Source organism: Haliaeetus albicilla, chromosome 22 (genome assembly GCF_947461875.1).
Source record: "Haliaeetus albicilla chromosome 22, bHalAlb1.1, whole genome shotgun sequence".
NCBI classification, from domain to species: domain Eukaryota; kingdom Metazoa; phylum Chordata; class Aves; order Accipitriformes; family Accipitridae; genus Haliaeetus; species Haliaeetus albicilla.
The window spans coordinates 17,032,656-17,048,841 of NC_091504.1; the positions used below are offsets into that span (position 1 = coordinate 17,032,656).

General features: G+C 36.9%; 2 protein-coding genes across 3 annotated transcripts in view; one reads left to right on the top strand and one right to left on the bottom strand.

Annotated features, from left to right (window-relative positions):
* The window catches only part of IQCK (IQ motif containing K), a 55,785-nt gene that overhangs the window by 34,530 nt on the left and 5,069 nt on the right, over positions 1-16,186 (top strand). The window lies entirely within an intron of this gene.
* The window catches only part of GPRC5B (G protein-coupled receptor class C group 5 member B), a 14,488-nt gene continuing 8,669 nt past the window's right edge, over positions 10,368-16,186 (bottom strand). Inside the window, exons 3-4 of one of the 2 annotated variants that reach the window (XM_069810071.1) lie at positions 15,400-15,512; positions 10,368-11,569 (exon numbers count right to left, since the gene is read on the bottom strand). In XM_069810071.1, coding sequence (XP_069666172.1) covers positions 11,564-11,569; positions 15,400-15,512 — 119 coding nt within the window. In that variant the 3' untranslated portion in view covers positions 10,368-11,563. Of the gene's footprint in view, positions 14,003-15,399; positions 15,513-16,186 lie in introns of both variants that reach the window. The other variant, XM_009916111.2, reaches the window with a different exon arrangement.

Sequence of the window (16,186 nt, forward strand, 5' to 3'; positions counted from 1 at the left end):
CAGAGGGAAGGAAAACTGCCCATTTGTGATGGCCGCTCACTTTTAGATCAGCTAATCTGTCCTCTGCCTGCTGTGTCATGTGAAACCATACCCTACATGGTATGTCTGCTTGGTTTGGTAGGCCAGGGTATAATGTAGCCTCATATAAACCACTGATTCTCCCCCCACTTCACAGCATGTTTAAAGCATCTCTTCTTTTAATTTGTTTGTAATTCTTTATTCTTCTTTCACTGTCTTTTATACTGTTTATTACCAGTCTTGAAAAGGGATAGAAAATGTGAAAACTTTGCATGAAAATTACTTTATAAATTAATAGCATCTTGCAGGACTGTTGACCTCTTTAATGCATATGCCTGGTAAATTTATTTTTGAGTGTAAAGAAAGAGGTGTGTTTCTTTCAGCCTTTACCTAAGATCATAAAGCTACAGTATTCTTAGTTGACATTTTGTTTGCTGTACTGCTCCACTGCTGTAACATTACATTCCACAAAATGATCTATATTTCAGGTGTGATAGTCCTTACTCTTAACAGTTTCTACTTTCAGACTGAAAATGTAGAGAGAAGCATAGCACTCAAGACTCAGTTTAGTGGCTCACAGCTTTAGACTTGTAGAGAGAAAGAGAATTGTCCCCAATATAGCACGGCTGATGGGATAAATTTGTTCCAGAATATTTTACAGAATTTTTTAAAAATACTACCTTCTACAGAAGAACCAGCCTCCAGAGGATGTGAGTGAATGGCAGATGAGCTGGGGCTTTTTTTTTTTTTGAAGATTATGTCCTTTCTGATTTTATTATTCCAATTTGCTGAAATTACATTAATGTAAACGTATTTAAATAGGTAGCTTAATAACCTGCATGTTATTTGGGATCATGTTCAGCAGGATGTGACACTGTGGTGCACACATAGCAAGACCTGCTTTTGATTTCATGAGGCTGATGATCTACCATGAGACTGTCTGTTTAGGAGAACTTCTTTTCCCAGTGTGCATTTATCTAGGGCTGTCCGTATCAATTTCGTCAATATCTGCAGCCTAAAACATCCATTTGAAACTGGACATAATTTGCTTCATTTTCTTGTTTTCTAGCTGGTTTCCTACATAGCTCCAGTCATATTTTTGCTTTAATGTTTCCAAGAAGAAATTGGCCTTCGCTTTTTGGTTAACGACCTGGTTAATTTGATTTGTGCCTCCATGCAGTGGACAAACCCTATCTAGTTGTGATTCTGAGCCGTGCGTTGCTGTGCAGATGCAGTATTGATGAGACATCACTGGAAATGAAAAAGTACCTGTCCTACAATGAAAGGAATTTGAAAATATTTAAATTTTTTAATGAAAATACCTAAATCTTCATTCATCACTTACAAAACACGTTACTGACATGATGTGCTGTTGGAAAGACAATTGGTTCTGTATACACTCTCTAGTACTTTCAGCTATTTTATTTCCTAAGGGCTTTCTTTTCTTCTTCTTACCTGTGTAAAATTTGTAAAATTTTATTTTTAAAAACCATTGTTCTTAGGGAAAATAGTAAAAGAAATAGATATTCCTGGGTTTATGGCAAAAACAAATGTGACCCTCTTAGATAGCAGTTCTTACAGATCAACCATAGCCTTGGCTTTGCAAGATACTTCTGTAACAGTGAATGTACACAGTTTGTGGAAAATCTAGTTAAACCAAACTGAGACAGAAATTAATCTTCACAGCAGGTGGGAGTGTGGGGGTGTGGGGGGTGATTTCCAGATACAGGAGGGAATATTCCTTTACATTCCAGTCGATTTTCAAGCTGTATTTATCCTTTGGCAGTAGGTTATTACTCGCCTATACTGAGAGATTTTAAAAATACTTCTTCCGTAGAAAGAATCTTTTCCCTTGGGAAGATGCAACCAGCAACATGCTGAAGAACTCATAATGTAGGTGTTCTGTCACTGAAGAATCCTTGAAATTATGAATGAGATTGCAGATAAAGGGGAGAACAGGCTGCATATTTTAGTAGCGCTAGAGCAGGAACAGATGCATACTGCCAAGAAGCAAGGAAATGCAGTCAGTTGCTCTTTATACAGCTGTGATATGTCTCCACCTGAATTATGAGGAAGGATTCGAAAACTAAATATGCTTACCAAGTTAAGTTGAATAGGGGAAGTCTAGTCTGCATACTTTTGAAGGATGGCTGAGTGTAGTAGTATCAAAGTAAATAATCATATCACATCAAAGCAGAATGAATTGAGGAAGGGAAAAATGTTAAATTCAGTACCAAAAAAACCCCCCAACCCAGCTACACTGTGAAACTTCTTGGAATTCAGTCCGTAAACACATAAACATATGAGTATAGTCATGTGCTCTAATGGATCCTTATTAATGGGGCCACAAATGAAGTTACAATCGCATGCATGTTTGCAGGACTGAGTAGTTTCCCAAGGAAAATATTGAAAAGGGTGTATATATATAAATGGGACATCTTACACAAGGCTTCAAAAAAAATAATTAAAATGTACTGTAGGTAATAATGCTGGATTAGGAAAAGACGTAGTGCGAATAGCTAATGGATTTCTTAAGAGACTGCACCTCTGGTTTATTTACGAAAATTCAGCTCAGTAAACTGTAAGGAATTAATTAATCAGTTTTATGTGAGAGTTTCTTTCTCCCCCCCGCCCCTTTCACCAAAGGTGGTTGAAATGTAGTCATGTTTTAGGAAGATTTTAAACAAAAAATAATTTGTTTCTAATGTCATCTGCCCTCCTTTTACTGTAGCTGTAATTCTTTAATTAATCTCATTATGGAGCTCTTGTAAGTGGTGACCTTTCCATATTCCATGGTTTTACACTTTTAATATATCTGTTTATTATATATACACACACACACACACACACATATATATGTTATCTGAAATGTTGCAGGTATTTCCTCAAATTATTTCATTTCAAACTGAGCCATATAAACAAGTTTAAAGTGGAAGGCTACTTGCTGTCATAGGACACTGCAATTAAAAGAATTTAACTCTGCTTTTTTTAAAACATTACTGTATTTACAGGTATTTGGTTGTTTCTTTCAGAAAACAAGAGTGCTGCCATCAAAATAGTTTAAAATGGGTTCATATATGTGATTGCTTTTGATTTAAAAGCAAATGTATAAGGTTTCAGTTACACAAAAGACTTTGAAATTTCTTTTTTAAAAAAAAAAAAGAAAAACCAAGAACAAAGCAGTGCCGATAGCTGAGTATGTGGTGGTTTTCATCAAGCCTAACTCAAGATGCTTGAGATGTTTCTGAAAGTTTAATCTTGGCACTAACAGCTGAGAATGTAGTGATAAAAGTCATAAGACTCATGATGCAGATTCCGCTTTATTGGTCCACACCCCAGACTCAGACGTCTTTGAAAAGTTATAAAGATTACAGTAACATTTAATTTCTGAAACTATGTTGGGAATGTTTGAAAAAAAAAAAAAAAAGGAAAGATGATCATACAGATAAGCTACAAAATATGTGATCTTCTGAACTGTGCTTACATAGGCACAGCAGTGTATCTGCTAGCACAAGTCTGAACTAATCCTCCAGTACCAAAGCTGTATTTTTACCCATCACTCTGCAGTTGTTAATAATGATTTGTAATGGAAAAAAGGACAATTGCAATTTGGTGATTTTTGTGTGATTATATAATTTTTGTTTGTTTGTTTTTCTGTTTTAAAGGAGAGGACAAATTCTTCATGGGTGTTGCAATCTTTTTTTTCTTCTTTTTCTTCTTTTAACCTTTTTCAAGATAATAGTGAAAAAATGGGACCATTTTTATTGAAAATACTGTTGGGTTTTTTTGTTAGTCATTTAGATATACAAAACCAAAATTTCTATGTATAACTATGAGATGCGTTAATAGCCTGGAGAAAAGGCTGTCACCAGTTAAAACGTAAAACCTCCAAACAGCCCTGCAGCAAAACTAGACTTGAGACTTTTTTGGTTAAAAAAAAAGGGCAGGGGGAAGGCAGGGAAGGAAAGACCACGAACTGTTAGTGGAGTCTTAAAATATGATTCAGAGATTAGCAGAGAAGTGGGTGACAGATTGCAGAACATGCAAGCTACTTGCCCCAGACTTCCCTTTAAGCCCAGACTGTAGTATTAGTCACTTGGGTGTCTTTTTCGATGTAACAACTAACTTGACTTTTTTTTTTTACCTCATCATTTGTTTTAGTCTGTGTAAGAGTTTAAATTTGGTGACTTCACAGAACCTATCATATTTTGCAAGGACGAAACATTTCAGAAATAAGAGGGGCTAATGGGTGTAAATGCGGTTTTCATGAAGCTGCCCAGCAAATCTGGCATTCCGGTTTTCTGCCCATATTGGCTTCTGCCTGTAAATCCCCAAATGCTTTTTGCTGGGGACCTGCCACTGCAGAATGATTTCTCTCCCTTTCTGGTCAGTTCTTTCTATTTTCACAATTCTGTTTTTCTATCTTGACTATTTACATGGAAAAAACCCTGCATTAATCAGATGCACTGAAGATGCGCTGATTGCCTTCATTCTGGATTTTTCTCTCAGTCCAGTCATCTTCCCTAAACTGTTGTGTTTCTGTGGCTGTCTCTTCATGAAGCTCAGGTCACTGAATGATTTGGAGGACACTTGGATAATCAGTAGTAGTACAGTCTCCAGTATATCTAATTCTGTGTAGTTTGTTCTCTCCTAAACTCAGGTGTTCATGTCAGTTGTTCATCTAGTCTAATGCTTGTATCTTCCAATATTTCTTTTCTCTTTGTACACCTTGAATTATAAAAATGCCATCCAGTTATATCCAAATGAATTCTTAATCTTTCTGTCAAAATACTAGGAAAGCATGGTGCATTGCACAAACAAATTCTGGTAGAGATCTTTAAGCCCTTTTTTCCCATCTCCATTACTGGGTGTTGGTGTTTGGGAGTCTCCTGTATGTCAGCTCTTGCTTCCCTAATCTGATCCTAAGTGAATAAAAAAATGCCCTGAAATTGTTTATTGTCTAACATCTTGGAGGCAAGACTAAGCATTTTACAAACTGTTGCTGCTTTGGAGAATTAGGTTTGTCCTGTCACTTTTACATATCCATTTTGCAGAAGCCTCTTCTGATGAGTGATCCTCTGACAGTTCCATTTCAGATTCATGAGTAGCAGGAATGTCTATGGGCATAATTTCTGGTTTCTTATTTGTTTGTTTGTTTAATATATCTTTTTTAATGCATCATTCTCCTATCACTAGTGACTGAAGATTTCCTGAAGTGAAAGGTTTCACTAACAATTGCATACATGCTGACTTCCAATAGTAATAGGCTAAAATTATACCCACTTTATAAAGAACTGTCTCTTTAAAAGTCAGGTCTTATTTCAGAAAGACTGCTGGTGGCTCCAATTTCATGTTCAGGCTTCTTTGGCATTTCATTGGGAGGCTAGGGTGAAACTCCTTTCTATATATATATTTTACTCTAAGCCCCTGCTAATAAGTTATTCCAATAGATTTTCTTTAATGGATTTTCATCTTCTTATAGTCTGAGTCTGTGGTATTTTTCATTACTGTTTTCAACTGTTTAAATTACTAAATGTAATTCTCATAGTTCTTATGATTTAAACAGAATAAAGAGTATGGGTGTATAAACCTTTCATAAGCCACTGTCACAAACCAGTTGTATTATACAGTAGTGTATAAAGTAGGTCATAGTTTTTCACTGTTATGCTGAAACCACCAAGTCTCAAACCAGAATGTCAGTCCTGTGCATGAAGATGAGGGAAAATTGTGTCTGTTATCCAAAATAGATGGTAAAGATGTTGGAACTTAATGCATATATAAATAGGACAAAGGCCAATCCTCAGACGTCTAATAGGAGTTTTGCAGATTTTTGAGTATTCCACTCCCAGGAGCTAACCGAAACAGTAAATCCAAGTACATTCAAAGCCAGCGCTTCCTTTAGCCATCATCTGTGCCTAAACATTGCAACACATACATGATAAACTACGTCAAATGAGCTGCATTTCCAAGACGTGGCAGACAAACTAACAGATAACTTTATTATAGTAGGAGTAGCAAGTCAAAAAGCTAACAGTTGTGCTAACCTCTTCAGAGCAACCCCCACCTCACTTCCAAGGAAATTAATGACAGTTTCCACTAGTGTTTATTACTGTAGTGATGGTTCTAGTGTCCTATGATTTAGAACACGCACGTGACTAAAGCATAGTTTATTCAGGTTCACTCTGTATTAAAAAATAAGAGTAATGAGACTGAAACATAGTGATAACAAATTCAACTGTCCTAACTATATAACCTGTATAGATAGAAACCGTAATATTGGAAGTAAGTGAGATGTGAGGGTTTTTTTTTTTTAACTTAACACTGTCATAGCACTTAAGGGCCTCAGTTGCTCTCTGTCTCAGGGCTTAAAACAGGAGCTGGTTTTAAAACTGTATGAAACACAGTGACCATGCTGCCAATGATCATCATTGTGTTACTTTTATTTAAATCTTATGTTGCACCTCCTTAAATTAGTGATTATGCATTCGCTGTAGGTAATTTTCACACATTCTGTTACATAAACATCTTGGGAGTTAAGGTGTTTGTCATTTTTATGGGAGCAGAATCCAGCCTCCTGTGAGAATGGTTTTCTTGGCACTGCCCTGAGACTGGCAGCAGGGCACAGTTGCAATTGCCACTGCGTAACTGGCATCCTCAGGCAGTTTGTTCTGCCCAGTTATGTCCATACGCCTTTCCCCAGCATGCAGGAAATCTCTGTAAAGAAAAAGAGATGGTCTCCATTGCAGTAGATTCACAGTTCTGCAACGGTAGGAATCTGCCAGCGTAACTGCACACAGTGACTTGGGACATAGAGGGATAAAATGGGAACTGTGCTGTTAAAGTTCAACTTTTTTTTTTTTTTTTTTTTTTAATTAAACTGAAAATAGAAATGGGTCTTTCTCTTGCTCTGTTGAATGAATGGTAGGGCTCCTAAGACTGAAGTGGTTAAAATTCAGCATGCCATGAATGGCATGGTTGTAAGCTAGTTGCTCATATTGACATTTACACTATTCATTGCTTTTAGATACGTGTTGTTGTCTGAAAGAAATGGGCTGATTATCAGCTAGTATAAGTTGTTCTAAATTTCATGGGAGCTATGCTAATATACAAACTAAACATCTTCCTTAGGCATTTCAAAGTATTTTAAGCAAGTTAGTTCAGTTTGAGGTGTCACAGCCTGAAAAACACATTTTTCCAATGGAAATTTCTAGTGAAAAGACTTAGCCAGGCAGCTTCTTTCCCTATCTTTCCAGCTTATCTGAATCCTGAGGACATCTTACTTTTCTATCTGCATAGGAAGCAAGTATATGTCAAAAACTATTTAAATAACTGCCTGAAATCCAGATTCATGCTGACAACCTGTGCTTCCTGGTTAGTGTGATGTGATTTGAAATTGTTATGCTTAAGTAACACAGGTTATGATGAGACATGGACGCTCCTGACTAAAAGCACTGCTAGCAGCTACCTAGAACACCTGCTCATTTTAATGTGAAACAGTGCGTGTGAGCCCTGGTGGTTTTGAACTTGTTGCAATTTTTATGAAATATTTGCAAAGGCCAGCCTCATCACATCAAGGAATATTAGACAGAATTCAACACAATAGTTAGTATTTTGTATATGGGGCATTCATAGTTACATGGGATATTTAATCCACTGATTTTTCTCCTTACCAGCTGTACAAACAAAAGCCGTAAAATCCATGAGTCTTGTGCCAGCAAGACACTGAGCACATATTGCCTTGACCATTGTAGAACATAGGGCGTATCCTGCCACTGCAGTCATATTTTGGGTTTCTAAGGCATTGCCTATGTTCCTCATCATCATACATCACTTTTTCTGTATGTTTTCTATGAGCTGACGTCTTGCAGGTTGGTAGCACATTGAGCACCTTAAATTAGCACATGGGCCTGTTGCAGCCTAGTATTCTGGGTATGTACCAGGAGGATTTTGTTTGCTGGTTTTCGGTTGCATGCCTTGGAAGGGTAACTAAGCGCTCCTGAAACTGTATGTACAAAAAGGGATTTTGGGGGCATATTTGGCCTTCTTTGCCTCTAGCTAACTTTTATATAGAAATCTCCCAACAAACTTAATTGATGTGAAAGGTGTACAGTACAGATGCATCTTCTGAAGTGTAGGGAGTAGAAAACCAGATTTTTATGTTTGTAACTTAAAAGGCAGTTTGTAAAATGTTAAAATACTAACAGAGTATGACAGCTAAAATCACAGAAGTAGACTGAGGAACCAGACTGTTGTATCAGCAGAAGAAAAACATTAGGTTAAACTGTATTACAGCACTCTGAAAGAATACAGAGCTTTGAAAACAGCTTTCACTAGGGGGTGGGACATTGTACTTTTATGTAGAGCTTTTGTTCATTTAGAATTGTTTACTCCAGCAAGCAACCCTGTGCTCTTTGTCTGACTGATTTTTCCCATTTGGCAGACCCTTTGCAATCACATGGATAACATTCTTCTTTCCACTGAGACACAGAAAAACTATTCTTTATTGACCTTGCTTGTTGTCCTAAATGACAAAAATATATTTATATACTAGGTGAACTGTATGACTTCATCACTGACTTTGAAAATTCTTCAAAGCAAAAAGCTCAAAGAGCTGCTTTCATTTTTTTTTGAACAATCCAATAACTTCTTACTAGCAAACAACTCTGCCCTCAGCTACACATGCACAACTCCCACAGATGGCACTGAGAACTGTGTACAAGTATCTGAGTGCTGAAGCTGTGTCAAAACAAAAAAAATGCCATGCATAGGAGAAATAGGTCTTTTGGGTTGGGTGGGGGATTTTTATTTTTTACTTATTGAACAACAGAGGATTTGCTGTGGAAGTATGGATGTTTACTTTTTTGTTTCTGTGGATGTTTTGGAAAGTTAAGTATTTAATGTTTTATTTTATATGGTTGCAGTGGGAAGCAAATCGGAAGACTTGGAAAAACATACACAAAAACATTCAACATCTCGATTTTAGTTTTCTCACCAATATCACAAAACACAGAGCTCACGCACTAAACTTTGTGGTACTAATTTAGAAACACTCTTAGCATTACAGTTTTACATGTGAGGTGTTGTAAATCAAAGGGAGATTATGTAAGGACCCAGCATGCCAAGACGAAATTCAGTCCTAGTGTAAATGAGCACAATTCTGTTAAAACAGACGGAATTGTGCACATTTAGCCAAAAAATTTGAGTCTGTGTTTATCTTGTGTTCCTGAATGCTCACTTGCAAGCTTTTCTGATAGGGACAAAACTCTTGATGAAATAAATGGGGTTACACTCACATGTAGGCAAGTGGTAAAACTAAGGGAAAAATCTTCATTTACTATAAACTGGAGTAGCTTCACTGACTTCTGCAGAGCTGTGACAATTTACACAAATCCAGGCTCTGTTCATAATGGTCTAATTTTCAGAAACACTCTGCCTCTGCAATTCCAACTGAAGGCAATGAGAGCTAGGGTTGCTCTGCATTTCTGCAGTGGAAAAATTCAAAGGCCCTTTTGTTATCATTAGCACATGTGCTTAGAAAGTGTAAAAAAATTAAGATCACAGTGATAGCATTTTCAGCAATCTTGTGTATGTGTACTTACTTACATAAGGTGCAAGCAGAATAAAAATCAGATTGGGCCGCCTGCTAAGGAGCCCTTGTTATTTTTTTAACTCAGTCTTGTCAAGCAGAGTCTTATTTAGGCCTTTATAATTTCACAATTAGAGAAGATACTTGCAGTTCTACTACTAACTCCATACAAGTCAAACAAAGGTCTACTTGTTTTGAATGAAAGCATGATAAAACACAGATACCCTCTAACTCTTGCTGTGGTTCAACGTAGATTTCTTCCATCACTTACTTACACAGACTTTGTCTTCACTGTTACACCAGTATCCACCCCGTGTTTTTTCCTGGTTGGTGATGCTGGCTGTTGCATCAGATCAGGAAAATCAAACCATTTGAAGAAAAAATTATCAACCTGCATTCTTCAACCCCAGCTGTATGATCCTATTCCCCCCTTTTCACAAGCACTAGCAATTGAGCCAGTACAGGAAACTGCTGAGCCAACTGGAAAAAAAGATACCACTTGTACTGTTAAGAGTTTGCCTGCTCAGCTCCTTGACTGGCTCACTGTGGATTTGATAGGTGCCAGAGCTAAGGGTAAATGTGGGAATGTGGCCAAAGGTGAAGGAATGTAGCCCTAGCTTCTAGGAGCTGGTTTCCTTTAGTTTAACTTATATTGCAAAATTGCACCCACGGTATCACCGCAGGACAATGCTGTCTGTAGCACCATTAGTTTACTGTAACGGAAAAATTTTAGGTGGATTTTAACACCAAGTTAACACAAACATTGTAAGTAAATAGTAAAGCCTTTATTCTCGTTAAGAACAGCATTTTGAAAATAAAACATTTGCCCATGCTTTACAACCTCTGTAGTTTTGTATACTTATGTACAGTCATTGTGGTACACATTGATTGTCTTGAAAATCCTTTAAAGATGTACTTAATAAGATACCAGTATGCAACAATCAGCGGAAAAAAGGGTACGTTATAAAACACACATTAATACATTTAATAAATATATATTATCTATCAAAAATGAGCTTTAGCTCTCATCAATTAATAAAAAGCACCTGCTTTGTAATCCTGTAAGTTGGTAGAATAGTCCAATTGTTTTATTATAAAAGCTACAATGCTCCCTTTTGCATGCCCTTTGGTTTGACCTAAGGCATCAAGCTCAAACAAAGCCAACCAAGATGCCTGTGTTTAGACTAAAAACAGAAACACCTAGTTCTATAGTATTTCACGTACCTTGTTTATAGAAACAACTGTATATATTGAGAGTGTTCTTCTGAAGATGCTACATATTTTCTGGCAAGTGTCAAACACCCTCAACTCATCTGAAAGCAGGATCTGTAAAGTATGGCTTTGAACTTTTTTCCAGCCATTGATCAAAAGCCAGTTATTATAAATCTTGTTTTGGTAATAGTTTTTTCAGATGCTTTACAATTTCATTTTTCTGTATGGAAACACCATGAGCACATAACCATCAAGGGACAACATAGTAGCTTTTATAGTGTAAAAGCTAATTATAATTAACTGAACTGTGAAAGGCTTGTGCTTACTTACTTATTATGTTGTTCACAGATGCTCTACATTCTAGATAACTTTCATAAAAGGCAAAAGTAAACAATTTGTTTACTGTAACAAAAATATAAGTTAACATAAAGGTGCCTTTCTTCAATTACAGTTTTATTTAGGGCATTTTACATCACAGACTAGTAACTTAAAAAAAAAAAGTTGCTTATTACTAATTGTATAAAGTTGGAAAATAAAGACCCTCCTAATCTATTACCACACCTTCACCACCACAAATTAAACCCAATCCTGCTAGTTTTTAATTTTGTGAATAGTCCACATGACTAACCCAATGAGACTAGTCACGTGAGTAGCAGTTTGTAGGATCTGGCCATATCTTTGCAAAAGGCCTCAAATTCGAAACAACTTCGTCAGGAGCAGGATTGGGAACTCTATTTATCAATTCAGTCACATCTAGAAAAAGAAAAAAACGTTTCTTAAGATAACTATATCTTGTACAGATTTTGTCCAAGGTCTGTAAAATGTGTATTATAATTCATAAATCTTGGTTGTAGCATGATAAACTTTTAAAAAGAAAGCTGTCCTACCATTTATGCCATGGTCATCTTATATGTTTTTAAAATAGAGTTTTATGAGGTTTGTTTTTTTTTTTTAATTGGTTTTTAAAAGCAAAATTCTGCAGGTAAATGATGGTAGTAGTTTTTTTACTGTTTCAAATGATGCATCTTCTGGGTAACTATCGCTATCTTAAATACTTATTTGATCAAAGCTTTGCTTAAAACAAGCAAAATGTATTTCTAAGTTACTGAATAGCATGCAATATCCACCCCTACCCTACTTGGTTACTAAGGCCATCTAGTTACTTACAAAATAAAATAAGCAATCCCTAAAACAAGCACATGCTTCCTTTGCCTCAAGGAGGGAAGGGCAGGGGGGAGCTAACATACTCCTTTACTCATGCATGACAGAAAAACATTGCTTCTGGAAGAGAAGGGCTTTGAAATAAAACCCCATAAGATGATCATGGCAAGAATGGCAATATATATTTTTTCCATATATATACACATATATATCTGTGTGCAACACTTAGGGACTGGTCTTGCAGCCTCTGTACCTGTATGTAGACCTACTGGTGTCGAAGGGACTACTCGTGGGAGTACAAGTCTGCAGGACTAGGTTCCTAATTCAGTAGAAATGGAGGTACATGAAGAATCAGGAAGACTCTTGAAAAATAAAAAGCTTGTCTTTCTTTTGCAGTATACAGCAAGTAACTTCTCTCTGTGAAGCTACTAAGCTATTCAGTTATTTGTACATTATATTTTTTTTAGTTTGAAAATATATATTTTTATTACAGCATATGCAAAGTTTAATTGTTATACGTTTCCTATGCCCTCAAGTAAAAACAATTAGCTTTTAGTATTATCGAGGAAAGCTAAGATTAACATTGGCCAAACAGTGAGGATACAATGATGTTTTCAATGTCCGATATGTGTTAAATGTTAAATAAAGGAATGACTGCTTAAACGTAATGAAAAACCATGGCACAAACAATGGGCAATGGGAACCTTTTAAATAACCTGGAGAAAACAAAGATAAAAAGCTTTGAGAAAGTCTGCCTTATATCAACTCAAAGAAGTGGAGGGGAGAGGGAGGACTAGGGAAGAAACTACCTTAAAAAACCCAAAAACAACAACAAACCACCTCCAGCACGGAGATTCTACTAGCTAGGCACTAAAATGCACAACCACATTTAAATGCACAAACAACTGCAGTCAAGGGGACTACTCATATGAACAGGGATTAGAAAGGGAGGTCTTGACCCTATCCGCTGCTGAGTTTCTCCTGAAAGGTGGTCAGTACTTCTCAGCTGCCACCGCTTTCCTGCTTGACAGGACCAGCCCAACAGAACAGGCTGGCTCTGGCATTACAGTGGGTTGCCTTTAATCCACCATCACAACGAACTCCTCCTGGCAAACTCGAGTCACGTTCTCTCCCCAGCTAAGTCTTTGCAAAAGTATATCCCTCCAAAGTTTCACGTAATGGCTTTGTCTGTAGTAGACGTGAGAGCGCGCGGCTCTTTGCTCGCACCTGGGGTTGAGGCTGGAACAACGGGGAATCGATCCCACACAGCCGAGGAGAGCCGCCTGTGCTGGACCTACGCTTGTTCTCTCTGCCTCAAGAAGCTCTAGAACTCGCATGAAACATGCATAGACCTTTCATCCCTCCAGAACTGCATCTCCTACACCAGCTCTTTAAAGAGAAGAGTATCAGCCTACAGTGTAATGGTAATTTAGTTGCCACAGAGTGACAATGCTTGACTACACATGATGCTATGTGACTGTACAGTACAGCTAGATAATGAAGCAAACAAGGTACTTCTCATGACATTTGAAATGAAGGGAAAAGGAGCAAAATGGAAAGAAATCCTGCATGTTTTCACACTGTAGTGGCAATCTCTTGTGGCAACATTGATTAAGTTTAGGTGAGAGGAGGGTATTTTGCAAGCAACTGGCAACCAACAAAAACAGGCTTGCCTCACACACTAGTTACAGACAAGAGAGTATCTTACATTTCAGAATACAATATCCCCCTCTTCCAATTTAAGGTGTGCCTACTTCTATTTTAAATTAGGTTCAGTTTCAATTTTACAATTTTGCTTTTGCAGTTATCTTATCAGTTCAGTGGTGTTCACATTTAGACAAAATCCTCTGTAGGATTTCAAAAGCTCCTGGATGTTTTGTTGCTTTGTTCTGGTACTGTTATGGATTCCTCCCTCAAAGACACACTGCCAGGGAACAACATCTGCAACAAGGGTTCTTATTCTCTACAGCCTACAGCCTTTCACCAGAGGTGTCGTCCAGTGTAACTTGGCGGAGCGGTTGGTATCTGGAAATAAGGATAATAAACCCATAACTGAGAGATCTAGTCTGTTCAAAAATCAGTGTTATCATGCTACACGTACATGACAGCTTTCCAGGCAGTAGTTCCAGAGAAAAGTGATACAAAGAAACTCATCTTCCACCCATACAGTACTTTACTTCTCTGTAAAAACCATGACTATATATACACATTAACCTCTCATTTTACTATCTGATGTTCTCCATTAAGCTTTGTATCCACCTCAAAACAAACAAAAAAAACCCCCCAAACAAATTCTCCAGTTTCTCATCCTTGAACTGCCTTTTCCCTAAGCTGCATATTCTGGTATCAGAAAACATAGGCGTAGATGAATCCAAGCATCAGAAGGATGCTATTCATTACTGACTGCAAAGCACAAGCCTTTTCATTTTATTCAAGTTGGTCTGTTTCCCCCTGTCTTACCCACACAGGTCCCTCTTGTTCACTAAAATCAACCAAAACTTATTTAAAAACAAAAAGACACCTGCAATCAGTTCACATTACTTGGTTTTAAATGTAGAGGTTGAGTTATGGAATCAGCTCATGATTCAAAATAAAGAAAACCCAACTCACATGAGGATAAACTGGCTCATGGGTAGATTTTTAAGAAGCATGTAGGTATGCATGAAAAATATGGGGATGAAAATTCTTCTTTTTCAACAGTATGCCTGCTATATGATATGTCTTCAAGTACAAATTACACATCAAGAGAAAAACATTTAGAAAGTCTGTTTGGCATCAGATCACTAAGCCATTCTTACAACAACCAGGCTGCAGAAAAACAGGTCTATCAAAGAATGGCATGCCAAACTATTGTCTAAGAAAGAAAAAATCAATGCTATTAACATTAAAATATTCTATATTCCTCTTTTATGAATCTCTTTCCCAGAGACGTACGCATCTGTAACTTACTTACAAAGAATTACATATATTTTACAAGAAAATGGAAAATATGTGAGAGACCACCACTATCTGCAACAATGATTGTTACTTAAAGTAATGTACTGGCCCATAAACATTTGTGTGACTCACAGCATCTTGAAAAAAATCAAGTCAGAAATTGTGTCACTTAATAGTTATGTTAAATACCTTAACACAAATTTAATTTGAAAGGGCCATCGAATATGTAGTCTCACTAAAGAACTCTGTTCACTCAAGCTACACTGCAAAATGTGAACGGCCAAGTAAAGAAATGCAAAATACTTTGTAATTACATCTTTTCTAGAGGGAAGGGAAGCATTACATGCATACTTTGCTGCCTGAATTTTCATTTATAGCTTTCCCCCCTGCAGTGAATAAGCTAAAAGCAGGTTTTTCAATTAGTAGTGGTTGTATATATCACTGCATATCAAAGATTTCTTAAATCATCACATTTTGATACTTACAGTCCCACCATTTAGCACAACTGCCATCTCAGTTGGCTGATAAACATTGCTTCTAAAAGGAGCACTAGGTCGGCTTCCCAAACTGCCGTTTCGAAATCCTGCCGTTCTTAGCGCTGTGTTTAGAAAAGAGAGATCGTTCTTAGGAACACAATTAATGCTGTGCATCTCCTTTGAAATCATAAAAGTATCTTGCTTCCAGTTTAGTTATTGGGAACTTTGCCATTGATTTTAACTTTCATGCTGCCATACCAGTTTTCACATTGCTTTTGAACAGCAGTTTTTCTTATATTGTTGGGGATGGATCTCAGAAGAATCAGTTTTACATAAAATTAACTGTTTGCTGTGGAATGGGAAAAAAATTATTGCAACCAAATTTTTGAAGTTTGCTTAGTCTCATTTCAATAGGAGCTAAATGTCTTCAATCACCGAACCTTTCATGTATCTTGCCCAATATATTTTGCAAAGTGCTTACTGTATTGGTCTGGATACTGTGGGGTTAAGTAAAATGATACTACATTTTGCTTTCTATCAAATTCAGAGGACAGGGATCCAAAACATTGCTCGAGCCAGTAAGCATGCTCACAACCCCCCTGAGCATTACTTCAGCATGACTAGCATATAAGGATTTTCCAGATGTTTCAGATTATATTTACTCTGAGAAACTAGAAATATGAAGTAAATACTGCTTTCAAATAGCTTAAACATGGCAAATGACTGAAGCAAAAGAGAAGATACTGATTGTCCGTCTGAATGTTTATACCAGAAATACATCAGTCTCTCCATTAAT